Source organism: Corvus brachyrhynchos, unplaced genomic scaffold (genome assembly GCF_000691975.1).
Source record: "Corvus brachyrhynchos isolate BGI_N302 unplaced genomic scaffold, ASM69197v1 scaffold115, whole genome shotgun sequence".
Taxonomy (NCBI): domain Eukaryota; kingdom Metazoa; phylum Chordata; class Aves; order Passeriformes; family Corvidae; genus Corvus; species Corvus brachyrhynchos.
This window is the reverse complement of record NW_008239553.1, coordinates 6,888,361-6,916,065: the sequence shown is the minus strand read 5'-3', so window position 1 is coordinate 6,916,065 and position 27,705 is coordinate 6,888,361. Positions and strand designations below refer to the sequence as shown.

At 41.2% G+C, this 27,705-nt stretch overlaps 2 protein-coding genes across 5 annotated transcripts in view; one reads left to right on the top strand and one right to left on the bottom strand.

The window, feature by feature from the left end:
* Nucleotides 1-9,880, top strand: F2 (coagulation factor II, thrombin). The gene is made up of 14 exons (XM_008639436.2): nt 1-124; nt 1,028-1,191; nt 2,189-2,213; nt 2,414-2,464; nt 2,957-3,062; nt 3,144-3,271; nt 4,900-5,196; nt 5,588-5,701; nt 5,968-6,094; nt 6,585-6,752; nt 7,078-7,251; nt 7,363-7,541; nt 8,776-8,846; nt 9,588-9,880. Exons 1-14 carry the CDS (start codon nt 46-48, stop codon nt 9,729-9,731), a joined length of 1,827 nt encoding a protein of 608 aa, XP_008637658.1. The 5' UTR covers nt 1-45; the 3' UTR covers nt 9,732-9,880.
* Nucleotides 9,881-11,074: 1,194 nt separating this feature from the next.
* CKAP5 (cytoskeleton associated protein 5) overlaps nt 11,075-27,705 on the bottom strand; it is a 52,416-nt gene continuing 35,785 nt past the window's right edge. For 3 of the 4 annotated variants that reach the window (XM_017741666.1, XM_017741668.1, XM_017741665.1), the window contains exons 29-45: nt 27,278-27,427; nt 26,682-26,885; nt 25,859-25,994; nt 24,867-25,060; nt 22,460-22,632; nt 22,225-22,248; nt 21,148-21,321; nt 20,589-20,709; nt 19,719-19,898; nt 19,078-19,265; nt 18,607-18,682; nt 17,622-17,810; nt 17,368-17,502; nt 16,751-16,834; nt 16,500-16,659; nt 14,729-14,883; nt 11,075-13,446 (exon numbers count right to left, since the gene is read on the bottom strand). In XM_017741666.1, the coding sequence (XP_017597155.1) occupies nt 13,192-13,446; nt 14,729-14,883; nt 16,500-16,659; nt 16,751-16,834; nt 17,368-17,502; nt 17,622-17,810; nt 18,607-18,682; nt 19,078-19,265; nt 19,719-19,898; nt 20,589-20,709; nt 21,148-21,321; nt 22,225-22,248; nt 22,460-22,632; nt 24,867-25,060; nt 25,859-25,994; nt 26,682-26,885; nt 27,278-27,427 (2,598 nt within the window). In that variant the 3' untranslated portion in view covers nt 11,075-13,191. The remainder of the gene's footprint in view (nt 13,447-14,728; nt 14,884-16,499; nt 16,660-16,750; nt 16,835-17,367; nt 17,503-17,621; nt 17,811-18,606; nt 18,683-19,077; nt 19,266-19,718; nt 19,899-20,588; nt 20,710-21,147; nt 21,322-22,224; nt 22,249-22,459; nt 22,633-24,866; nt 25,061-25,858; nt 25,995-26,681; nt 26,886-27,277; nt 27,428-27,705) is intronic. The other variant, XM_008639434.2, reaches the window with a different exon arrangement.

Here is a 27,705-nt window from a genome sequence, read left to right as displayed (position 1 = left end):
TATTCTGCTTCCTTTGCAATTCCCCTGCAGCCAGGGCTGTACAGCATGGCGCACACCAAAACCAGCCTACTGAGGGGCCTGCTCTTCTCCAGCCTTCTGCACCTCACCTTGAGCCATGACAGAGGTAAGACTCAAGGGCAGAAGTACCAGCAGATGACAGGAGGAAGAAAGATGGAGTTAGTTCTTTCCAGAGGTAATGGATGTGGCAAGTTTTCTTCCTCAAGTCAGGAGGACAGGCTAAAAGCTTGAAGTTGAGAGCAAAAGGGTGCTGAGAATGGAGTGAATAGAGGAGGATGAAGCAGAATCTGTCAGCTGGTGACAACAACTCAGTGGATTTTACGGGTCACCTGGGAAATGGCAGGGAAGGGGATTGTGGCTGAGTCCAGGATCGAGTGTAACACAGCCGTGGGGCTTTTGGGGATAGAGTTCCTCTGCTGACCTAGGTGGCTTTAATTCTCCATTGCCTCCCCAGGCGTTCCTTATTGAAACTTTAGGTCAAACAAAATATGCCACCTTCATGCTCACTGCTTCTTTTATTAGATCCTCTAACTGTCTTTCCTTAACACGAGGTTAGTCCTCTTGGACCCACTACTGTGTGAGGGAAGACCTGTCTCCAGATCTCAAATCAGGGGCTCTGAACATGAAATGGAACCAAGCTGTGCTTATCACAGTGGTCTGAGGCCAGCAAGACAAAAATACAGTGGCTGAAGATAGGGAGAGCAGCAGGCTCAAAGCAAACAAGCCTCTAACTGCAAATGAGCAGAGCAGCTTTGCTGAGGAAGCAGTGTTCTTGTCACTTCTGTTACCTAAGTGATGGGAGCTGTGACAGGATGAATTCCAGAGAGCCTGCTCTGATAAGCAAGTGTAGACCTGACAGGGCTTCTCCTCTCTATATGGTGCACTGGGGGAGGCTGGGCTGTGGGATCACCACATCAGCTGCCATGTAGTTTTTGGAAACTGAAAGGGGAGACGAAGGTGCCCTCTGGCTGTGAGTAGCCCTTTGACTGGCAGTGTTCTGACCCGATAGTTTTCCTGGAAAAGGGGCAGGCATTGTCCCTGCTCAAGCGCCCACGACGTGCCAACAAGGGATTTCTAGAAGAGATGCTTAAGGGAAACCTGGAGCGAGAGTGCCTGGAGGAGATATGCAGTTATGAGGAGGCTTTCGAAGCCCTTGAATCTACTGATCAGACGGTACGTACCGGGAAACATTCCCTCAGCCATCCTCCGCAGGGAGACAGCAGCAGGTTGCACACGCAGCCAGGGGCCAGGGTTCTAATACTCAGTTCTGTGAACCAAAGATGAAGCTGATGTGTGTGTGCCCCAAGGGGAGCTCAGGCTTTCTTAGGGAGCTTCCCTCCTTGAGACACTCCAGGGAATACAGCTGAAAGCTCAGGTTCTTTTCTCTCCCTCTCTACACGTGAAGTGACAAGGTCTCATTGGTCCTGAATAGCATCTTCCACTAGCTCAGCATGCTGCCTCACACATGTGAGCTGCTGTCCCAGACACTCACAGATGCACTGGCGTAGCAGCCAAACACTGAGTGCAGATGCCTCAAACTCCTTTGAGCTGAAGCTTTTGCACACTCTGTCCCTTTTTCTGGTTTCCAGACTCACTCATGCTGCTGAATTTGTGCTGCATCCTTTTGGGATTTGTTCCTAGCCCCAAGGAACAATGTCCCTGCTGAATTTCACACCCAAAATACAACAGATAAACAGTTAGGAGCCTAAGCCAGCAAGACACTACCTCTGTGGAGTACTACAAAAGCAATCAGCCCCAGGCTGCATGGCAGAGATGTATACCCAAAGAGCTGAGCAATACCTACATGTGATCTGTGGCCTTAGAAATTCCAGATTCAGCTGCTTGGACTTCTGCACTGTAGCCCACTGCACCATAGAATGCTCTGCTTCCTCTGAAGGTTGATGAAGGTTGTAAACATCTTTGGTCTCTTTAGAAACAACAGTACTGTCTTGATTCCTGAGTCTGATGCATGGGAATGTGGCTTTGTATCGGGTTTTTTGCTTTATTTGCTTTATTTATTCCACAGCAATTGGTATAAACAGAGCTAGGTTAGTCTTTCCTTTTGTTTTGATGGCATGTTCTCTTACTGGTTTGAATTGCAGTAGCCAAGAAAGGTTTGATATTCTGTGTCCCTAAATATATATTTTTCTTTTTTTTTTCTTTTTTACAGGACACATTTTGGTCAAAATACCAAGGTAAGTTGTTTTGAGTCCTGCAGGTACTGTTATCCCTTAGGATGCACTGTCTCATCCTGGAGAGATGGCTCCCTCTTTTAGGAGCTCACTTTCTAGGGCTAAGCACTTGTGTTTTGTCTCTAGATGATAAACTGGTTGAAATGATGATACTTATTTGGATTGCTTTCATATAATGTGCCTCTTTCTTCTTATTTTGCTAGTATGTCAGGGCCTGAGAATATCCAGGACAGTTCTGGATGCTTGTCTAGAAGGTATGAACTTCATGCTGACTTCAATCTCCTAGATACAGTGAGTGACAGGAACTTGCTTCCTGCAGAGATTGTACAGAAAAAAATTAAACTGATGTTGGAGAAGCCATCCAATTATAGAGAAAAATATCAGGGGAGGAATTTGAAATTACTTCTTCCTCTTTATTTCCCCACTAACCATTGCAACAAACAATCTGGCTTGTGCACTGAAATAGCATGGGGTAAATATCCTCATTCTTGTGACTCAGTCAGGTGTGAGCAGCCTCTCAGAAAGGCTCTGAGCCAAAGCAAAGCACAGAGCCTCAGGGATGGCTCCCTCTGATGAGAGAGAAAGCTTAGGCTGTGTGCTCTTCTCACAGGAAGAGGATGTCTCTGCTCATGCAGGCTCATGCACGCAGCAAAAGTTAAAGGGATATGGGAGATGGTACTTCTGACCTTGAAAAATGCAACATCCAGTTCCACTGACTCTGGCTTACACTGTTGGGATTTTGACAGGTAACTGCGCTCTTGGGCTGGGCCAGAACTATCGGGGAACAATTAGCCACACCAAGTCTGGGATTGAATGTCAAGTGTGGACAAGCAAATATCCACATATTCCTAAGTAAGTTCATCTTCTGCATACCCCTTAAGAGTTCTCCAGGGTGTCCTTCCTTCCTAGCCTAACCAGCTTTGTCTCTCATAGATTTAATGCCACCCTTTATCCCAACCTCATTGAGAACTACTGCAGGAACCCAGACAACTCAGAAGGCCCGTGGTGCTATACCCGAGACCCAACGGTGGAACGGGAGGAGTGTCCCATCCCTGTGTGTGGTATGCCACAGCACTCCAGAGACCCCTGCACTCACAGCAAAACACTGCACTGAGACTCACAGTAAAGCAGTCAAGGAGAGGGTTAAGGAGGGGGAACGCTTACATGAACAGAGGTCAGTAGGAGTAGAGAAACTGCATCTTAAAGGGTAAAGGAGCTGAGGAGGAAAAGTCAGAGTCGCCCATACACAATGAGCTGTTTTCTCTAGATTATGCTAATCTAGATCTAAATTAAAACCAGTGTCAGCAGTCCCCTGGAATGTACTACAATATTCTCTAGTCAGTCACCCCAAAATCCTGGCTCAGTTGTCTCTAGTTTGTGACAGCCATGAGTCATAATGTTTTTTGGTCTGAATTCCTACCTTTAGGACAAAGTAACTACAGTTTGTGTGTGACTGCCTGCCTTAACATTCTCTCCTGTGAAGGTATGCAGTTTAATACTTACAATCTCAAGAAAAGAGAAGATGCCCTTCTCTCATCATTGCACTGGACATGGAGGACCATCTCCCATTACACATTCCCATTTCTCCCCAGTACAGAGCTATCTCCCCTGGGGCTTGGCCTCTGTCTCAGAAGAACTGGTAAAGGAGAGAAACTTCTCACAGCAGAAGTTTCTCTTCCAAAAACAGAGACTAGAAGCAACAACTCTTACAAGTGAAAGTTAGAGGTCAGCAACCATTTTGACATGGGGTATTCTGAAATTTTAAAAGCCATTACCATTGCTCAGGTCTGCAGAATCTAACAAACTGAGAAGAAATACTGCTCTGCTTTGAGGCCCTCAGGCATCTGTACTATCTCTGTTCACCATTTAATTTCTGGCCTACAGTAGCTTACAGTTACACGTGCATGGATATAGCAGGATTAGAAAAGCCTTGGTTTTGTGCACAGTTCTTTCAGAATCATGTTGACATGGGTCAAAAAACAGAAGCAGCCTCACTGATTAAGGTGAATGCTAGTTGCCCAGTGGCTGTTGTGCACCAGAGAGAATAGTCAAATGGGATGTCTCGTCACATGGGGACCCCCCCTCCCCCGTGCACACGGAGAAGGCACCTTGAGGCCAAGCAAGAATAGATTATTGGGTACTCACTCCCTCAGGAAATGCTGCTTAAAACTTGCAGTCATTAGGACACTCACACAAAAAAGCATGAAAAGTCTTGCAAGGAAATTTTTCACTTATTATTAGATTTAGAAACATTGGCAAAAGTTAAATTTGCTGTTTTAGTAGCATATCACAATAAAAGGCTCCCCCAAATATGGCCTAGTTAAGCATTTGAGAATAAGGTGTTGGAGGACCTAATACAGCAGCATTATGATACCTGAGGCACCTACCCATCCCTCGAGCTGGTTCTCAAAGATGCCCCAGAAGGGAACACAGTATTGTTCCTCATATCCTAGTGACAAAGAGAAGTGTGATGAATAGTGCCAGCCTCACTTCACAATACTGCTGGACCACCTCTGACACTGCAATATTTTAGAGGGCCACCACATGCATGGGAACACAATGGGAGCTCCCAAACATAATGAGAGGCCCCATGGAACTCTAGGCTTCAGTAAAGGGGCTCTGTGCTATTTGCTAACAGCACTTCTGAGTGCACAGCTATGGCTTAAATCACAGCTCTCTGTCTTTCCAGGTGAAGACAGAACAACAGTTCCATTTACTCCACGGGCCACACCACCTGTACCAGTGGAGCCTTGTGAACCAGAGAAAGGCATGCTTTACACGGGGACCCTCTCAGTCACTGTGTCTGGAGCCAAGTGTCTGCCGTGGAACTCTGAGAAAGCCAAAGAGGTGCTCCATGGAAAACACATTGACCCAGACATGGAGCTGCAGGAGAATTACTGTCGGAATCCAGACAGAGATGACGAGGGTGTCTGGTGTGTCACAGATGAACCACCCTACTTTGACTACTGTGATCTGCACTACTGCGGTGAGAAGTCTGCATAGGTTTGGGTAGGCACACATTTGAGGCAGTGGCAAATAACAGCAGGACTAGAATGAAGTGCTTGGCCTGGGAGGCATAGACAAGGATGTCTCATAGATTTAATGCCACCATTAATGCACCATGCACCTGGGAGTCCTGTTTGTCCATATAGCACATGTACTAACCTGCCTTAGGTGCTTAGCACTGTTACCTCTCTCAGGTGTTCTCCCTGAAAACTCACAGTGGTGGACTAGGCACATTAAAAAGAGCACTGGTGTTTTAAAACATCATTCCTTCATCAGACCCACTGTGTGGGGAAAGGGGATATTTACATTGCTGATAATTATGGTAACTGCAGTTAAGCCTTTTACCATGTTTGTCCTTCTATCTCTCTCAGACAGCTTGCTAGAGGATGAGAACCATGAGTTCGAGGGAATATCAGGACGTTCTACCATTCCTCAGGAATTCAAAACCTTCTTTGATGACAAAACTTTTGGTTCAGGTGAAGCAGGTGAGCAAAAACTCTGGATACAGCATGTTTGTAGAAGGGCTGTAGCTTCTGCCTGTTCCTCAGAAACCTCAGCTAGCCAAATGCTGTTAAAAGCAGGGGAAGATACTTAAATTCCTTGAACTCTCAGAAGTCAATATCCAGTTCCAATCATGGAGCTAGTAAGCACTTCCTTCCTAAGATCTTCCAGTTTTGCATATTGACTGCAGACAATAGTCCTGCACTGTGAATCTGGTAGGGTAGCAAAGCCAGATTGCCTGTTTTTTCAGATTGTGGCATTCGTCCTTTATTTGAGAAGAAAAAGGTAACAGACCAAAGTGAGAAGGAGCTGTTGGAGTCCTACATGGGAGGCAGAGTTGTTGGTGGAGATGACGCAGAAGTTGGCAGCGCCCCCTGGTAAGTACTGGCTTTGCACAGTCTTTGGGAACTGTGTCTTCCTTCTCTTCAGCTCAAGCAGGTAGAAATAAAAGGGCTTTCCTATCTCAAGCATATATTACGGATTCTAATCAAAGCTGCTTCAAGTGGTTGACGGAGCAGTACTAAAATAGCTGTAAAGAAACTCACCTCTTGAATCAAGTATGCAACCACTGGAGAAAGCAAGTATGTTGGTGTGTTTCATCTTCATGTCTTCCTCTTTCCAGCTTTGCTGGAACAGAAAGGAGGAGAAACCTCTCCAGGTGAAAGAAATGGGGTAAATGGCCTACTATGTAGGATATACATGTTCGGGGAAGACTTTTGCTACAGAGCTACTTATGCAGTTTTGTCAGTATAGTGCAGTGCTGTTTCCTTCTCACTGCCAATTCTGCACTTTCTGCTTGACAACAGGACCCATTCAGCCAGCCACATCTTAAGTCCTGCTAAGGCTTCCTTCCTCCTCATCTCTCAGGCAGGTGATGCTCTACAAAAAGTCTCCTCAAGAGCTGCTGTGTGGTGCCAGCCTCATCAGTGACAGCTGGATCCTGACTGCTGCTCATTGTCTTTTTTATCCACCCTGGGACAAGAACTTAACTACAAATGACATATTGGTGCGGATTGGCAAGCACGTAAGAGCAAAGTAAGAGTCTGGATAAGTGAGAAGGAACCAGGCTTCCTCTTGCAGTAGTGAGATACTTTGAAGTTGGGCTATCATTCAGTATCCAAGGAAGTATTATAGCTAATGTTTCATGCCTCTCAGTAACAGGATCTAATGGGGCTGTCATTTGCTGCTCTTGCTGATCCTAAAGGTTAAAGTGAAAAGGAGCAAGGAAGCCTGAGAAATCTAAAAGGGTGCTCCTATGTAAAGACAGCATTGTCTCGGAGGGTACAAAGCTGAGAGTATCATGAACTCCAACTCTCAGCTGCTACTGTACAGTGAGTTCTCTCCTTCATAACTATTTCAGATATGAAAAGAATAAAGAGAAGATTGCTCTTTTGGATAAAATCATCATCCATCCCAAGTACAACTGGAGAGAGAACATGGACCGAGACATTGCACTCATGCATTTAAAGAGACCCATCAGCTTCAGTGACTACATCCATCCTGTCTGCCTGCCTACCAAAGAGGTCGTGCAGAGGTGAGGAGAAAAGAGAGAGAGAGAGAGGTGACTTCTCAAGGCTATTTGCAGCAAGAATGCCAGGTGGGAGAAAGCTGTTACATTTAATTATACCTGTGCTTCCTTCCATAGGCTGATGCTGGCAGGTTACAAAGGGAGGGTAACTGGTTGGGGAAACTTGAAAGAAACATGGGCCACTAACCCCAGCAACCTGCCCAAAGTTCTGCAACAGGTCAATCTGCCCATTGTAGACCAAAGCACCTGCAAGGCATCCACCAGAGTTAAAGTCACTGACAACATGTTTTGTGCAGGTAAGTAGCACTGGAGCCACAGAAGTCAAGGGCTCTGAGCTCCTGGTATGACTCGTGCAGAAAGGTTACTTTCTGATAAATTTGCAAATGCCCTCCACAAAGAATAACTTCCCTATTACAAGAACTTTCTCAGCTCTCAGAAAACACGAAGGCTGGAGAACTTGAAGCTAGGAATAAAGTTTGCAACACGAACCTGTGTCAGGCACTAGTCTAATGGTACTAGGTGGCAGCAGCAGCTGTGGGAGAACTAAGCACAAATAAAATTATCTTTTCACCAGTATACAGAACAGTTCAGTGACTTCCTAAATTGAAGGCTGCACACCTATTATCCTGTCTATAGCTTGTCTCAATCTTTTGGAGCCCATTCATACTTATGCCCACAAATTCTGAAGGCTCCTACCTTCCTACATCATACCCTTCTCTTCTAGCATCATACCCTTTTTGAGTAAGAAGGGAAGTGGACACAGAATTCAAGCTACCAAGAGACTATGGATTTATGTACTAGTTTAATAATTCCTGCTGTATTCTTCATTTGTGCAGACTTTATCAGGTCCTACAGGCAAGCCTCCAGTGATTTTTGACTAAATTTGTGCTGCTTGCATCTAAACACATGCGATTGCTTGAGTTAGGATGGAAGCCAATTACATGAGTGTGCTGAAAATACAGAGTTCTTGTGGATTCTTTTTCTAAATAACATCCTTTGAAATAGCTCAGATGCAGACATACAGAAAAAACAGACACAGGTGATGGGAAAATGCAGAGATACTATCTAGTTCATCAGGAATGAGTGAAATCCTTTTCTTCATAGTGAGACTTAGGAAGACAGCTGGGGAGATGAAAAGCAGAACTTAAGAGTGACAGGAAGGTGAAAGTGGGGACAACAGTGTATCTCTATAATAAACAGAAGAACAGGGAACAGAGAATATGACAAATAAGTTTCCAAGACAAGAAAAGCACAGTAGCTCAAGCTACAGCTGTTGTACAGTGTCAGTGCACTTGACACTAACAACAATTCTGATGAAAGAACAGGAATGAGAGCACAGAGGGTGGATTCAAGAAAGTTGCAAAGACAGATGCAGAGTTAGAATTTTTACATATGTGAAAAACCAAAGTCCAAGAGTTGACAGAAGCAGCAAACAATCTCATGGGTCCCAAAACATTTACGCCATTTATCCCAAAACTTTAAAGAAACCATGGCCAACAAATGTCAAATGTTCATTTTTCTTGCCTGTAGGTTACAGTCCTGACGACTTAAAGAGAGGAGATGCCTGCGAAGGGGACAGTGGGGGACCTTTTGTAATGAAGGTATGTTCAACAAGTTCAAGCTTATAAGACATACAGAGATAGGTTTGTTCTATGCTGAACTTCATAGTCTAAAAAACAGTAGCAGACTGGAGCCACAGCTGAGTGGCTGAAGCAAACCCAGCTCATGCCCAACGTGAGCAATGGAGACAAATCCTGCAGTCATCCAGCCCCATTTCTATACTGAGCTCTCAGCATATTGGGAGATCACCTGCAGGACATATGAGTGATGGCCAATTCTTAACTAGAGATTTAAGAGTAGAGACAAAATTACTCCAACAAACTGTTGGAGATGCCAGTCCGAATCCCAAAGCAGCATCCATCATTAAACAGGCTGGGGCACATCCAAGGTTTAGATCTGAGAGGGCAACCAAGCTGCTAAACAATCCAGAGCACATGTCTTATGAGGCATGGCTGAGGAAGCTAGGCTTGTTTAGCCTGGAGAAAAGGAAGCTCAGGGGAGACCTACTGAAAGGAGGTTGTAGCTAGGTGGCAGTCAGCCTCTTCTTCCTGACAAGCAAAGGACAAGAGAAAATGGCCTCAAGCTGTGCCAAGGGAGGTTCAGGCTGGACATCAGAGGAATTTCTTCACTGAAAGAGTGCACTCAGTGCTGTGGTTTAGTTAACATGGTGGTGTTTGGTCAAAGGTCGGAGTTGACCTTGGAAGTCTTTTCCAGTCGTAGAATCAGAGAATCATTATCAGTCTCTTGCTCTTTGTGCCAATCCCATTTTTTCTTCACTTTAGAACCCAGATGACAACCGCTGGTATCAAGTGGGAATAGTTTCATGGGGAGAAGGCTGTGACCGAGATGGCAAATACGGATTTTACACCCATGTATTCCGCCTGAAAAAGTGGATGCGAAAAGCCATCGAAAAGCATGGGCGATAGATGAAGCACTGACCTTGCTTGCTCTCAGTTTTGCTACGATGCTCCACTTAAAAACACAAGGATAGAAGATCCTGAAGTAAAACAAGTTATATCCTTACAACTTGACAAAGGAAAGTCTTATCCCTTGAAAATAAAGGCTCTGAAACCCATCTTCTTCCTTTATTCATGCCGAGTTGAATTGCAGTTGGATCTAAATCATGACAGGAGTACCAGAGTACCAGGAGTACCACAGCACTAGCTGTACTGCTGATTACCTGTTGTGCTTCAAACAAGTTCCCCTCCCTTCCATCAGCTATAATCAACACATTTTGGACCTCATGTAATGGCCTTGTCAGCCATAGCAAGCAAGATTGTGTCCTCATGCACTGTCCCTTTCCTCCCTTCTACTTTTTGACCCACGTATGTACCAGAGATGACAACCCTACAGTACCTGTGGCATTACACAAAACACCAACGTCAAAAGTAAAGCAACTAGAAGCTGTTTTGATCAGATAAACATTGTTCTCAGCTACAACAGCAGGCAATAAATACCAGCACCACTGTGTGCAATTCATCCTACAAAGGAATAGCAGCTTGAATACATTAAGCAGCACTTCCAGTAAGTTCCTACACAGCAGGTGGTGCTGGGTCCTCATTGTGTATTTTCCACCTGCATAGCAAGATTCAGAAGGAAGCAATTCGGGCAGTCATTGTCAAAGCCTCCAAGGTATAGTGCAGGATGCTTCCATGTTTGCTTGTGTTATAAAGGCTGTTAAGGGATCTCTCCAAAAACAAGCTTCAATTTTTCATAAACTCCTCTTTAGCAGCAATTTTGGACCACTGAGGACCCAGGAGTACAGCAGTAAACACAAATTCTTGACCACCAATCTGTTTAGCCCAATTTCCTGCTAAGACAATCATGAGATTTGAAAATACTCCCTGCTTCCTATGGCACCATATTTCTAAACTCAGAGTGCCATAAAGTCACAGAAACAGGCAACAGTGAAATTAGTTGTTCTAAAAAAAAGTTATTGATCAATTAGTGTCTGACGACCTCCTTTTAGATGGCTCATTTGGGAACCAACTTGAAGCAGCTCAATTTGATCACCCAAATAAAGCACAAAAACCAACCTCTCCGAAATCTGAAGAACAAAACCTCAAGAGCTCACGTTTCATGGCTGTTTAAAGTCATTGATAACCACAGGCACTGAACACTGAAAATGTTTAGCCCTTCTCATGTTTAAAATTTAAGCCTCACCCCTTCACTACTGTCAAATAATCTGTGACAAGAGGGGAACCAGGACCATACAGTTTCTGGAGAAAGTCACTGTTCATATTGACTTGTTACAAACAATACAGAGGAATCATTTTTAAATTCAGTTTAATGTTATTTAAATATTGTCTGGGCTAAAGGTTAGGCTTTATTAATTTATGTGCACAAGTTTTAGTTCAGAACTCCCAGGATATTGAGTCCAACCAAACACTACAAAGACACAGGGCAAAAACTCATTCATAAAAACAACTCTATCTTCTGCTACTCAATTATTCCTGTATTTCACTTTCGATTCGGCTTCAAATTTAAAATAGTTTATGCAGGTTTGCAGGCATTGCTGTTTTAACATCCTGAGCTAATTAACAAATAGTTCTTCAGAATGTCTGCTGAATATGGGTTAATTTAAATGTCACTAAGTTTCAGAGAGCAGCTAGTAATTGAGAGGTAGTGGCAGTAACTCTAGTGTCAGCCAACACAAACTATTCACAAACTGCCCCAGTTTAAGTGCACAAAACCACAGCACTTACCAGTAAGGGCCAAACCCTGACTTGTAACAGAGCTCTGTTCCACAACTGCATGCCCATTTCAGGTTATGAGAGGAGACTGTGACTACTAAATCGAGGCAGTGGAGCAATGAATGGCGTCATATCAGTTAACACAGGATGGAGAACGCTTGTGATCACCTGCTATCACAGTGTGCAAACTCACCATAAGCACCAAGCAACATTATGTCAACTGCAACCCCAGCCTAGGGGTCCTGTGAAAGGAAGATTTCAGACATTTGCAGAAGCTCTGGCATAGATCTGTTGTACAAGTACTAACTTAAAGCCACATTTTTACTGTAATCAGGCAAGACAGTTTCAGTAATGGGCCTTACGCAGAGACTGCCGGTCCACATAGCAAACAACAAAAGCAGTAGTTACAAGGAACAGATTAAAATCTAGCATATAGGTGTGTTATTTTAAGTCTGCCTGTCCAACTCTTCAATAACTCTGTTCTAGCTATGGAACAGATGTACAATTTATGCTTCACAACCAGTTCTCACAGGGAAATGGTAGTAAGGTGAAAATACATCACCTCCCTAGAAATGAAAGGGCTAGAAAGGATACACAGTGTGTCTGTCAATCTTCATTATTTGGAGCTTCTGAAAAAGGCTAATCACTCATTAAAAAAAAAAAGAAGTGGCTACAACTTCTGCAGACTAGCTCTACTTAGGTGTCTTAGATACAAAATGGTAGAGATCACTGACATCTGATGTTTAAGAGCAAAAATAATGTAGTGAGTGAGGTTTACCTGCATGAGGAACATTCCTTAATCAGATGAGTTCAGGATAAATGAGTCCACTGACTGTACACCACTGCTAGTCTATTCCATATCAACAGCAGCAGGCTCCCTCAAAGAAAGCTCCCTCAGATGGGACCACACAATCTGGGTAAAGGCATCACAAGGACTAGATAATTCAAAATAAGCATTTCAGCAAACTAAATAATCTCAAGTTACAGAAACATATTCCAAAACAAAAAAAGCAACTATATGAAAAATGTACTATTACTCATACAAGTACGAGTGCAAAGTCTCAGGACTGCACCCACAGACAGTATATTTCCACTCATCTTCCTTATAGTGTATCCAAACCCCAAGGTTCATGTCAGGAATAGCTTAGTTCAGTTTCTAGATGCCCAGTCACTAACATTCAACCAGCAGTCGCTGCTGTTCCTACAGAGGCTGGTATAGTTAATGCAAACTTTATTTACAAAAGACACTTAAATTAGTTACTTCATGCCATGTGTCCATACAGAATCAACGGTTCAAGGATTACATGGAGAAGAATTCACAAAATTAAAAGTGAAATCACTAACGGTCTTCTAAGAGTTAAGAACTAGGAAAAGATTTTAAAGACAACTTTACAAATAAAAACCCCAAGTCATGAGAAACTAGTCTGAGCAAGAGGATGGTTGTTTACAGGTCTGTACACTAAAACTAATACACCGACAGCCTTCTATTGTCAAAGAGATGCTCATTGAGAAGCAGATTATGTACAAATACTTGTGCCACAATGACTCAACCCCCCAAAATCCACTGTATTATACATAAACCAGTTTGTATACATCAGGCCTAAACGAGGCCATTTAACTATGAAGACTTCTAGTTTAGTAAACTAAAGCTGGAGACAGCCCCAAGCAACAGCAATACCGTCTCTTTGCATCTCTATTTGCGACTGCTTTTTATTCTCTCCAATCTTTTTTTCAAGTCATCAATGTTGGCTGCTGCAGAAGAGGGTGAAGCCAGGGTAGTTCCAATGCCAGAGGAATGAGTCTGATTGGAGTCCAGGTCCAGATGTTGGTACTGCTCCCGGGACTCACGCAGCTGGGAGAGCTTACTGTGAAGCATATCTGTAGAGGATGCAACTGTAGGGAGTGTTGGTTTAGAGAGCAGAGACGTCAGAGGGGGTCTGTCTTCCTGCTACGAGGGAGGAAAGTGAAGTGTTAAGACATAGTGGTAAAGGCCATATAAGTAGTACAAATCATAATCAATGGCTTTTCATCTCTACAGGAAGCAATAAAAACAGAGGAAAGGGAAGGAGCACTACAACACAAGTGGATCTGGAGCAATAAAGTCAGTTGCTGTCAAAGTCAGAGCCATGCAAAGCTAATTACAATACTCAATTCTTATCATCTGAGTAGTTAATGTTTAATTTTATGTCAATAGGGACACAAAGAAACTAGTCTTTCAAGATCAAAAAAATTCCCTGCAGACCAGAGTTTTACTGAGATAGACTGCCAGAGTCTTGAACAGCCTAAACTCCTGATTTAGGAACAGAAATTTTGAACAGGATTGAAAAATTGAACAGGAAAATCCCTGCCTATGTGCAACATCAGCAGACAATTAATTTTTTGGAAGAATGAGAAGAGGAAACTTGAACTGACTGGCAAGACCGAACCTGTCAAAGGCTGACAGTGTCAATTCACTGTTCTTTTATCAGTTGATATTTCCATCTGAGTTACTTACCTTGTTATTGATCATCTAGGAAACATTTCCCCTCCTCAGAGCTCTAAGATGATACTGATAATTTGGGTCAAAGTTTAAAACAGTGATGCATCTGGATGACTATCCCCAGAGTGAACATCACTTCTCACATGGCCAAATTAAAATTTCAGGAATTGGCACCAGATTCCTAACACATAGATCATTGGACTGTAAGAAATTTTGGTCCACAAGTTTCCAATATTAAGCTCATTCAGCATTTCTTTGCCTCAGTAGCCATACACCCAAAATACATCATACTTCAAAGTCTTAATTCAGCTCTCATGGTTGTTTCAGAGCAGAAGGACTTAGAATTTCCCATCATTCATCTCTGAGGTCAATATATGCTATCTTTTAGAGAACAGTAGTTGTTTGAACCTTTCTGAGACTCAACTGCCTGGCAAGGGAAGATAATTAGCTACAGACCTGTAGAGACAACCTGCACATAACACCAGTGATGCAGACAGAGTGGATTGAAATATAAACCAACTTAGCCACGTAATGAGTTTAAAGCCATTTATACGAGGCATAGTGACATGCAGTGAGTAGCTAGGACATGCACTGTAAATGAAAGATCATAAATTCTGATTAGAATTCAAATGCCAGAAGGCAGATTCAAAAAAAAAAAAAAAAAAAAAAAAAAAAAAAAAAAAAAAAAAAAAAGCCAAGTGCAAATCAAGTGCCTCCCCAGGAGATTTACAAGTGTTGTCAAGTACAATACCTTTGCATTGTCAAGGCCACAACGCTGCCTGAGGATTTTTAATCTTTCCAAGTAAACTGAAGGCCCCACTTCCTCCCCATTTGTGTTTCCTATAGATGAAGATACAGTGTGGGTAGACACAGGAACACATGTTCCTTCCATCTGAGGAGAAATTCCTGGAGGATGAGGGGAAGTAAGGAGGAAAGTTAAAATTTAGAACATCAGAAAAGTGTAAGCCTCTTGGTCAGTTCCTTGAAATAAGATGCACTGGATGAAGAATTAACAAACCTATTATTTTCTGGTTATTTGCATTTGCTAGTAGGGACATATCCACCCTTTCATTTCCTTGCAAAAGTGACAATTGAAAATCAAGAAAAGAAATGGAGAAATTTAAGGAGTGGCTGCAGAGCAGCTCTAGAAGTGCCGAGGAGAGCAGTGTATGGAGAGGAAGATGCTTATGTGCACCAGCAGGGACCATGTCCAACAGGAGAACTGAGCAATTGGCAAGGTGGGAAATACTTGGGAGTCATCTGTCTTCTTCTAGTTTAGCTGTACTTTGGGGCTTACCACTGATTCTAACCCCTCTTCATTTCTCATTTGCGCAACTTGAAGCTTTTTATTCCAATTTAGTCTCAAAGAGTGATTTCTGGAATGCACATAAAGTTTTTAAAGCTTCCCTACCAAGCGACTAGAAAAAGAATTGACATTATGAAAAAAATTTTTCCATTATTAAAAGAATTGCAAATTCTAAGACTCAGCATGGACAAGAATTTGTTCTCACTAATTTACTACAAGGGTGTTTAAAATAGATAAAAAGAGAATTAAGTATTTATACCTTACTCTAAATAAAGCACTGTTGCAATATTCAACAGTATGTTCTATTGTATCAGACTTACAGTTAGCAACAAAAGAAAAGACAACTGTAGAACATAAATTTGGTTTTGAAAACTGCTGAACTAATATTTCTCAGTTGTACAGACTTAGGATGAAAGGTAGAATTTTCTGTCCTACACAGTTGGACACATTTAAGAGGTTCTGAAATAATCTCGTATCATCTTCCTAAAGTAATCTACAATACAGGGATAGAAGAAGGAACAGTAGTAGAAAAAAGGCTAAAGTTTCACAGGACACAGTGAAATGTGTAAGAAATAAAAGTTAGAGGTAGTTTTGCTAAACTGTGTATCAGCTTTTACTGCCAGCTAATAATTTGTCACGTTCCTTCCCTTATATTTCATTAAATACTCCTTTGTATTTATCTGCAATGAAAAGACTCACTAACAAGCAGTTTTACAGTAATTCATCCAATTAAAAAGTAATTTATTGGAAGTGGATTTCTGCAGAAACAGTTCATGTTATTCAAAATAAGCTTTCCAATTCCACAGAAAATAATACTATTAAAAAGCCTCCTACACGTTTTTAGTAAAAAAGTAAAAGAAGCTGACAGCTGCTACTGTTTTAAACCAGCTTTATACCTTGCAGAACCAATTTACAATACCAGACACGAAACACAGGCTAATGTTCAACCCACGCTACAGGATATGGATTAAAACCAGTTGTTTACCAAGTCTTTCAGATGTTTTCTACATTTAGTGTGGTTATAACTTCAGTTTTTGTAAACAAAGAATGCATACTCCCTAAAAATGGTGCCTCATGAAGCAACACAAGCACCAAGAAAATACATGGATTGCTTCAGAAATCCATAAACATCTGCAAATATTAGTTTCTACCAGGAGACATGTAACTGTTCCAGCTCTGCTTCTCATAAACCAATCAGTTTTGCTGCAACGTGTACCTGTAGAAGTAGCAATGCGTCCTTTCCCTTCCCGTTCCGTTTCTATCAGTCGGAGGCCTCTTTCCACATAGCTCTGGAAGAACTGTGAGGAATTTTTCAGGAAGGGCTCAATATCTGCATCAGAATATTTCTTTTTGTATTCATACAGCTCTGCCAGACCCTGGGAGGGAAGAGTTGCTATGTATTACTACAATTGCTGCATACACCATTCTAGTGTATCACACTCTTCCTTGCAGGAAGGGGGCACTCACCTCCTTGGTGTTCTCCTTTGAGCCAATCTTCTTAAATATTTCTGCCAAAATATCATTGACTTTGGCTTTTGAAGCCTTTTCCTCCTAATAAATAAACAAAAGGAGACTTTAAAAACAAAGTGAATAAAACCAAAGAGAACTCAGAAAAACCCATGACGCCCTCTGACCTGCTAGCTGGATACAGAGTTTCCGAGATGAAGAAAACTTTAAAGTGATCAGGGTTCTACATAGCCACTATATACACAGAATGAAAGCAAGGACATCATGAAGCTGTAGGACTCCTTCTGAGAAGTTAGTGTTTAAAACCTGTTCTAGGTATGGCTAACTTTTAGTAGATCAGATGCAGTACCATGCAGCATAAAACTTATGCTGCACATCTCAATGTCCTGGAGAGCACTTCATCCTGGGACTGTGCACAGAATACTCAGGTAAACACACACAACAAATTCCCAAAACAGCTGTAAATGAAAATTTCACTTTAGAAGAGTATTTCCAGCATTAGTTACATGTTGAAAAGGGAATTTCTACTTGATATTCCACAAACACAAAATTAAGTTTCTTTCTTAAATAAATTGCTTTACACTCACTTTCCCTGCCAACACATTTTCTTTACTTACTATGCGAGAAGCTCCTTTTTCTGTATCCTTATCGGCTTTTCCAGTCTGATCCATGGAGTGTTTCATTACTCTACAAAGGTGAGCTTCTAGCTCAGACTCATTTTTGTTGTCTATCATTGTTAAATGATCTAAGATCTAAAATAAGAAAAAAGGGGAATTAATGAAAAAAAAAAAAAAAGAAAATAACAAAGGAAAGACTCTAGAGACTGCATGAACATCCAATTTAAAAATACATGACTAGTGACTGCTCTGACCTTGGGCCCTTTCAACTTGCACAGGGTGTGAAGCAGAGTCTTCAGTGTCCTTATAGGGAACTCACTCTTACATTGCTTCAGCTTCTCTTTGGGAAAGACCTTCATGAAAATGTGGATATCCAGCAGAATCCGATCCAGATTGATGCTATTAATGGTTTCCGGAAGAAGACGCACCATTCTCCACAGACACTGGAACGAGAGGCTGACTTAAAGCAAGACAACTCAAGAAAGAAGCATTTGATTATATAAGGAGAGGTTACACAACACTGTCACTGAGCCACTTCACTCTGCTGGCACATCATACAGGCATACACTGTCTGCTGCTCAAGCTATATTTGCACTGGTACATACTTTCTCTTTGTAACTGGCTGTACAGTATCCAGATCTTTCTTTAGAGCTGATGCATAAGCAAGGTGCTAACTTCTCTACCTATAACAGAAGACTGAATGCTTTGTGTGAAGAAATTTCAGCAGATAATATATATATGCTATGTACACCTACACACAACACAAGTTCTTTAGGTTTAACCTCATTAAGAATGCCTGAGCTGTCTTTAAATCATGCCAGTCACAACAGGGTGTTTGTCATATGGTACGAAAAGATCGTGCTCATGCTTTAAATGCATGCATTTGCCTGTTTACTCTGCCTATCAACACAGATGACAGGACACAAGTCAGCTCCAGCCTGGGACTGTTTGAATCCATAGTACAGTGTGGTGCCCAAGCAAACAAGCCCAGCAGGTGACTGTACACCTCTGTATGGAGTTTGTATTAGTGTACACAAGTTTCTGTAAACTATTAGCAGGCGTTAAGCTCCTGCCTAGCATACAAGAAGTTCCTCTATGTGAGATCTAATAGGATCAGAATGATAGAAGTTATAAGAAATATTTCAAGTTATGGACACTAATTTTTTTAAACTATATCTGTTCTTTCAGGTAAGACGATTCAGATAAACCACAAGTTCAAAATCTCTACTACAGACTCACCTTCATGACAAGTTCTGAAAACTTGGGAGAACTGGCTGTTGCTAGAAGACTGTCTTGGAGCAAAACAAGCAGAGCACTAGAAAGAATAAATTTATAAAGGTCACACAGAAAAAGTGCTATACACAAGAAAAAAAGATGCCAACTCACCACAGAATACCACACCAGAGACTGGGATTAGTCCAGCAGTTGTGCAACAGCTCTTTCCTTCTTTCTTTCTAGCATGTTACAAGAATTTAAAAGACAGTCTGCTGAACTCCAAAGCACAAAGAATCATACTAAGCTGGTTTGTTCAGCCTGCCTCCAGCTGTGCAGTCAAATTCTGATCACAATCAGTGATAATTCTTTATTAGCTAGCAGAGTGATTCTACAGACACCAGTCTTTGCTTACAGAATGATTACCAAACTCGGCCATTCAAGGAACACACAAGAACAGGTACAGAAAGCAGTAACTGTGCAGTTTTCATTATATACCTCAAGATGTTGGTCTGGTCAGACTTCTCTAGAACTTTCACTACCAAGAGGTTGACTGATCGGATGACCTGCTCACCCTCCTCAAGATCTTCAACCCGAGAATCCAACATTAATGTAATAAGACCATGCATTAGGTCTTTAAGCACACCAGTGGAAGCCTCTCGAGCCAGACTCTCTATCTGAAACAGCTACAGATGGAAGAAAGTGTTAGTGTTCCCTGCACATGATCCTTTAGCATAGGGATTTCTCTAGACTATGTTGTCAAACCATGACATCTCCATTTCCCACAACAGTAAAAACAGTCAAAACAACTATGAAGGAAGTTATTTCTACTTAGTGACTTCTGAAAATACTCAGGCCACCAACTCAGCACTCAAACAGTAAAGACTACTAAAAACAAAGCTTAATAGAAGGCTTAGTAGCTGTATTTTGCAGAAGCAGAGACCTTCTTCCCTTCCCCAGTTTCTCGTTCCCCACCTGCTCTCAAAAGGTGCATTGATGAGCAGACAGTTGGCAACAAACCTTCATAAGAAGGACTCAGTAGTAAGTTAACCTAGGTACAGAACAGACATTCCATTCTCCCACAACTTCTGCACAGAAGTTATTTGCTCTTCACCTTATCTTTTACATCAAAGCCTTACCGTGATCATGCTCCCAATAATACAGCTGTAAAGTCTGACTATCTCATCTTTGTCCAGCTTCTCATCTGCCATGTGTGTATTGTAGATTAACCGAAGCTGCATAAATGTGGCTATTAGGAACTGGTCGATGTGGCCAGACATAGCTTCTGCTTTGTCCTCCTGTTTGAGTACCTCGTCAATCTAAGATTTAAGAACAAAATGCTCTAGTAAAGTCAACATAATACAAACAGTGCAAAATAACAATAATCTAAATACTTTTCTATAGGAAGGGTCTTGCCCTGAACAATCCATTTGCCAAGGCAGCTGTATTCTAAGCTTTCACCCAAAATCAGTAGCTAGAGATTTGTATTGCTAATCCAAACATGACCAATTAATGATATTTTAGAGAACTGCAATCCTATCCTGCACACAAATGAAAACATCAACAGCTGCATTACAGATTCTGGAATTAACAGCTTTATGAAATCTTCTGGACAAAAAAACCTAAGTAGTTAAAGCCACCCTAAAATCATGCAAAAACTATGAGGCAAGACAATCCTTTTGCTAAGGATCTATAAAACAGTTTACATTTAAAAGGTAAGTCTTGCTGACTAACTGGCTTTTACAAACTCTTAGCACAAATAATTTGACAAAACCAAAAATATAACACAGAAGCACTAATGAAAAAAGTATTAAGTTTATTCTACACCTTCCAAGTGGAATTTCTACTGCTAAAGCGAGTCAGATGGCCCCTGTGCACTTAGTTTTGTCATCAGGGAGACTCTGAGCAGAGCCCATGTCACCTGACATGTGCTCCACCACAGTGCAACTCATCACCCTCGCAGGCAAAGTTTGGTACTCTGTTATTAGTTGCTACCTTAATTCACTTACCTGTGTCAGAGCCTGGATGCTTGTATTTATATCACCACTGGCTACTTGGGAAATGACAAAGTTGATAGTAGAAGCTGTGTTACTGTGCATGTCATCGAAGTGTGGGGACACAGCACGGATTCTAAAGGGTTGAAAACAGGATTCATTACTTTCTGGAGAACTACTTCAATATACACTTACCCGCTATATTTCAATGATGATTTAGAGACATGGGAAAAGGATTTCCTTCTTCACTGAGGATTCTCAAGTAAGGAATCGTTCTTTTTATCACGTCTATTGCACTATTTGTAAAGACACTGATGATGCATTTACAAACTCAAGATCCTCTGATTATAAAAACGCCTAAGTAGAACTCATGTTTTTCATTAAAAGTAACTGCTCTCCAGATTTCAGAAGAGTATAACAGACCTTTGTTTTGCCATCTCTTCAAATTAGCTGACACCACCCTCTTATGGAAACAAGTCTGAATGTAGAAATTAGCACTATCAATTCACCTCAAAATATTTTTTAGGTAGCCCTGCTGATTTCACTTAGGAGTTAAAACTAAAGTTAAACTCACTTGGGCTCAGGAATCAAGACTGGCTCAAAGATGTCATCTAGTTTGTGCTGTACAAGTGCTGGCATCTCACATCTGACAGTTCCATTGTCATTTTCAATTTCATCAAGATCCAGCTGAAATTCCCGTGGAACCGTATGTGTTGTCTCAGAGTGGCTGCCCATGTTGCGATTTTGGCTATAGAAACCACGAGAGAGGTGATTATTATACATACACAAGAGGCAAGAATATTAGCACTAGCATCCACTGGTAGCCCTAAAGCTCTCATAACAGCACAGGTTTTGCAGTTTGGATTATATTCAAGCCCCTTAAGTTCCTCTGCCTTTCCCCTAGTCTTTAGTAAAACAAACTTCTGTAGGCCAGAAGAGCGGCTGCTACTTAGTTGCTCTCCTAGTTTCTGTTGTAAACCACTACAAGACACCCTGCACCTGTGCTAGGTATGCATGGTTTGGGGTAACTAGTACAGCTCACAGTACTATTAAAAGAATATAACTTCAAAATTTGAGTGGCTTTTTTTCACCTTTGGTTTTTTAAATGATGGACAGGATGCTTATGTACACAGCAACCTCACAAGCTCCTCTGAATCTAAGACTCCCAGCACCCCACATGACCTGTGCTGCATATCAGATTTTCCAAGGAAATATTCTAATACATAATTATCAGCACAGACTTGCATTGCAAAATAATGAGCAGGTGCAACAAATAGTTTCTGAGCTTTTTGTTTTGGGTACTGTTGCCCCAGGCTCTGTAAATCACACATCCTTATCCATTTCTGTGCTTTGTCTAACGTAACTAGAACAGGGTCCAACAAATACTAAGTTTAATGCAACACATTGAAAGTTCTCCCAATATTTTGAACGGTTGCTTAATGTGGAAGTGCCATGTCTGTCTGCCGCTTGATCTACAGTCACCTTGGCAGAAACTCGTATTTCTGGTTTCTTTCTTTTCTTTAAGTCAAGAGACCTGTAAACAACCTAGAACTAGCCATGGCAAACCTGTCACCCTCAGGAAGGGATGACTAGGGTAGAAGTTGAAATATACAAGAGCCTTGCTACCAAGGAGTTAGTGGGCAGTACTTACATCCTATAAGTGCGATACATAATTCTGTCCATGGAGAAGCAGTGAAAAAAGGCACAAGACCATTTAGAAAGATTTAAAGACAGACAAGACAAAAAAATTTCAGACATTTAGATTTGTATTATTTGGCCATTTTTCACAACATGCAAAGATGATGATACAAGAACTAAAATGGCATTGTCAGATGTATTAGTACATACACTATGCAGGATAGAGACCATAATATAACGTTACATACTTGAGTTTGGAGGACATGTCTTCAGCCTGTCCCTTCCGCATCATGCTGGCGTTGGTGCTGATGTTCTGAGTACGCTGAGGTTTCTCCTCTGCCTGTCTCACTGGAGCAGCAGAGGGTCTCTTGGCTGACCGCTTTATTCTTTCCTCAAGCATGCTCATGTCTTTCTCTGAAAGCTGCAACACACGATGCTTTCACTCAACATTGAGTTAAGTGTTTTAGAAATCTCAGTCACCTACAGGATTCATACCACTTATTAGTGCAGACTGAAGTTCTCTAACACAAAAGTAGGAACTGTTAATGCTACCTCCTTGCAGTAAACTAACCAGGAGACTCTGGACTGTCAGGTGCTACTTCAAGAACTAATTAACCCACGTTGACAAGCTGTAATACAGAATACACCTATTTCTAGCCCACAATGTCAAGAAACAGTTCATCCTGAATTCGAACTATAGTACTACCCTGTGTTTGCAATTGTTGCATGTGTTGCTGCAAAAACCCCAAACAAGAAAACCCCCCACCCACCTTTCTACATTCCCTATTAGCAGACCAGGCAGTGCTTTAACATTCTGGACCCTGCCACAGAAGCCAGAGTCCTTCTGACAGTTGTCCTGTTCAATGTACTCATAATTCACTATGAACACCAGATCAGCCAAGTTAATGCTCCAACTCAGGCAGTAAAAAGATTCGTATTTACCTGCTTATCTACCGGACCAAAGACCACCAATAACTACATTTGAACAAAATGCATTACAATTTTATGAGAAGTACTCTCCAGCATCCCTATGATTTAGAAACCTTCCTGAGAACCCATACATTTTAGATGGATCATACTGAAGCTCAGAAAGTCATGGTTAGATAGGGCTGAATTGTTCAGGTGCTAGAGTTTTTTCCTTTACCTTGGAAATTCAAAAGCAAATGGACTATGTAATATTGAGGCAAAAGCATATTGCACTCTGAAAAATAGTTAAATAGGATGGAAATCTAAAATGTTGATGAAAATGCAACATTAACTCTCATGGGAACAGTTACCAGAGAAAATGAGTCACATTAAATTTCAACTTTAAGAAACTGGAAGTAAAAAAAAAAAAAAAAAAAAAAAAAAGGGGGGGCAGCCTTGCTTCTCCTGCTTGTCATATTCCATAAAATACCCATCCAATAGCTTGTATGCCCCATGGCATATGACACAACACAACAAAGGCATAAAAGTATCTATCACATTCCAATCAGTTTTAGTGCTACTAGAAACATTAACAAGACCTAATGCAGAGAACAGAATTGTAAAAATGATCTAACTGCTCTTGATTAAGATTGTAATTCACTGTACTTAATCTGATATGCACAATAATTATAAACACAGTAAACTAGCTTTCCATTGCTGGACACTGGAAACTGAGTTTTGCCACCTTTAACTTTTACTGCATTTAGATGATAATGGCTAAGTATGATTTTCAGAGAGCAAAACAGCAGCAATAGAAAGCAACATGGTACTTACACTTAAGCAATGAAATGCAGTAAGATAAAGCAAATAAGCCAAACTTCCCAGACCTCAATTGCAAAGCAGTAGGGTAAGTTGGACATTAAAAAAAAGCTGAAGACTTAATGGAGCCCCAACAACTAGCCTTTTTTGGCCAAATAAGTTATCCCAATACTCTAAATCAGATGTGTTACTTGTACAGTTGACTATAAAGCAAGTTACTCTTTATAAACAATTTAATTCCCATGAAGGTCAGTGTTTGACTCATTTTTTCCCAGTTTTGTTTTTCATTCATGCACACACAGGTTATATACACCTCTCTTATGAAGGCAGGCTGAGAGTTGGGGTTGGGAGCATGCTGAAGAGAAGGTCTCTCTCTTGGGAGACCTCATCACAGTCTTCCAGAACCTAAGAGAGGCCTACAAGGAAGCTGGAGAGGGACTTATAACAGGAGCATGCAGTGATAGACAAGTGGTAATTACTTTAAAATGAAAGAAGATAAACTGAGATTGTATTAGAAATCCTTAACAGTGAGGGTGGCTGAGGCAATGAAACAGTCCCTGGAAGTGTTAAAAGTGTCCCTGCCCATGGCAGAGGGGTTGGACCCAAATGATTTTTAAGGTCCCTTCCCAAACCATTCTGTGATTTCATATATTCCACAATCTGGGATTAACCAAATAACCATCAGAGGATCTATGATGTAGTAAGTTATTTTCAAAACTACAAAATGCTCTTGACACCAACAGCAAGAGGTACTATGACCAATCACAAGCCAAACAGTGCTAATCCCCTACAAAAGTGTAAGGAAGGACTTGGAAAAAAAACCAAACCACCAAACCCAAAACAAAAAGCTCCCAAACAGTGCCATAAACCAAAGCAAGCACAGCACCCTAACTGCAAATCCCCCATAAACTCATTGGCAGTTATACTGACATTTCCAATCAGCTTGAACACTTGGTCGCCATGGACGTTGTAGACAGTCACAATGGTGTTCAGCGCAGCGTTGCGCACAGCGTTGTCCCGGTCACCAATGTGAGTTGCCATTTCTTTTAAGGCTTTCCCTGGAGTTGGCTGGCAGACATTCATGCCATACGATTCAACCAGACATCCAAGCTCTTCCAAGCATTCTAAATGAAGACAATAACATGTGCACATTCAAATTTAAAGCTGCTGGGAAGAGAGCCCTCCCAATTCCTGTGTTGCTTGCACGACTTGAACATTTACTATAGAGAGCTGCCAGTCACAAAGCTGATGATGACAGATATACTCCAGGTGATTTATGGGATCAATAGTAAGCCACAGCAGACTACTTCACAGATAGTATCTAAAAGCTGTCAGTCACCTCTCTACACTTCAAATATTTCCCATATCCATATATGAGCAATGTTACAGTTAACATCACATTCACGTTAACAGTTGTGAGCTCGCAATGCTTTATTATGTATAGAATTTAACTTTCTGCTTATACCAGGGCAAGATATTTTCAAAGTGACCAGGCAGTTGTTTAAACTACAAACACCACAAATTTATTACAGCCATTACTTATGGTGAGACAGATGTACAGTGTAAAAACATTTCTTGATCAGATTAACCGATTCCCTTGGTGAGTAGGACAACAGTATTGTCACTGTTCTCCCCAGCACTGTTCCACCAAGAAAATAAGCCTACTCAAGGGAGACTCATAATACCAATAGCGACTTAAGAGATTGCTTGTCTTTGGAAGGTACAAAGACACCAAAAATTAAAAGCAATATGATACTACTTGAAAATCTGATCCTTTAAACACTTACAAACATCTGCATAAAATGCCATGTGCAGGCAAATCTCACACCCCACCCAACATTCTTATGCTGGGTTTTTCAAGATGCAACCCAAAGCAATTTCAAGTACTTTGCACATGTGCAGTTCAACAGCCCATTTCCCACCTGCACGTTGTTTGGAGTTTTTTGATTTTGTCCCCTCCATGATGAAAGGGAACATCTTGCTGGCTGGATAGATGAGACACATTCTGTTCAGAATGGCACGTACATCCTTACGGATGACATCTTTCGGTTCTCCTACCTAACAGAAAATTAATGTAAAAAAAAATGAAAAAGAGGGGAAGAAATACAGAATATTTTATACAGTCTCACAATGCTTTTGACTATGCTAAATAATGTTAGGAAAGCCAGAATCATTCTCAAGGCAAAATCCCTTTTTTGTCAATGTCTTTTAAAGGGAAATACGCAATATAAAATCATAAAGGTTAGAAAAGACAACCTTAAGATCATCAAGTCAAACCATTAAACCAACACTGCCAAGTCTACCACTAAACCACGTCCCCAAGTGCCACATCTACATATTTTCTAAATACCTCCAGTGATGGAGACTCAACCACTTCCCTGGGTAGCCTGTTTCAGTGATTGACCACCCATTTAGTGAAGAAATTTTTCTGAATATCCAATGCAAGCCTCTCCTAGAACAACTTGTGGCCTTTTGCTCTCATTCTATTCACTTGTCACTTGAAAAGACAGTAACAATACCCCCCTCACTACAACCTCCTTTCAGGTAGTTACAGAGAGCACTAAGATCTCCCCAGAGATCTCCTTTTCTCCAGGTTAAAAAAACACGGCCTGTTGAATCTCACACCAGCTACCAACTGGATTTAGCTCCATTCACAATATATTTAGAATGAACATACTGCAATTTTTGATGGTATTCTGCCATATTCCTCATGAAAATTGTTAGACTCTGTAAAACAAATTGTACCTTTAGGATAAGATATGGGATGAAAGAGGCAGCTTCATTTTCAGTGAGGTGATACTCTTCTTGACTCAGCAAATTGAAAAGCAACTTCAGGTATTCAAGTGTTTTCATCAAAACACTTGTGTTGGTATCAAAGAACCGCAGGGTAAGCCATTTTAGGATCAAATCCAGGCAGCTGATGACTCCATCTTTTTCACTCTCCAAGTGCTTGAAGGAAGAGGAAAAAAAATAAAGTTAGGCAAATGAAACACACATACACTGTTCAACAAGAAAATAAGCTAAGCTAAGTCCGGTGAGATAATCTACATTTACTGGTAGGTTCTTAGAACCATACCTACTCACTTTTAACTTATATGGCTTTCTGAAATTCTAAGAGAAGTCTCTGGTGAGGAAATTTTCCCTTCTCCCAAGAAAGAGTATTAATACCATCTTCATCATACCTCTGAAAATTACTTCTATGTATGTTTAGGTTTCAACTACACAGAACAATGACCCCTGGCTCCTCAGAGAATTTCTATTTGATTTTGATTCAAGCAGTATCTTTCATAGCAGATACTAATTCTATCAGCCTCATCCTACTACCACAGATCCAAACTCACCTCAATCATAACAGCCAGTGCTTTGTTGTGATGCTGGAAGTCTGCATGAAACATCTCATCCTGTAGCCATTTGGCTACACAAGTGGACATCTGAGTTTTCAGCTGTTCAATATATTCATCACGGGGAGTAGTGAAATTCCACTTTAACACCTGTAAAAGGCAACATTTAGAACTCAAAGCAAGCAATGCCTTTTCTTCCTGACAGACACTGCTGACTGCACATCTTTTAATTCTGCTTTAGAATCTGTTTTCAAAGTCTTCTTATTGACAATAAATAATGAAAAATTAGTGGTGTTTGCTCACTTTTTTTTACATGACAAGTTTTCTTCATGTGGACTGGTTATCCTTATTCCATTATCTCAATAATTATCACTTAAAGTGGTTGTTTTTAAGCTACAGACTTGCCTACCTACAAGCAAGTTACAAAT

Bases quoted from the DNA above. Each gene is read 5' to 3' on its own strand.
- F2 (XM_008639436.2), top strand. From the start codon at position 46: ATGGCGCACACCAAAACCAGCCTACTGAGGGGCCTGCTCTTCTCCAGC. The intron at 3,063-3,143 runs GTAAGTTCATCT...TGTCTCTCATAG, and splicing joins AAATATCCACATATTCCTAA to ATTTAATGCCACCCTTTATC. The intron at 5,197-5,587 runs GTGAGAAGTCTG...TATCTCTCTCAG, and splicing joins CTGTGATCTGCACTACTGCG to ACAGCTTGCTAGAGGATGAG.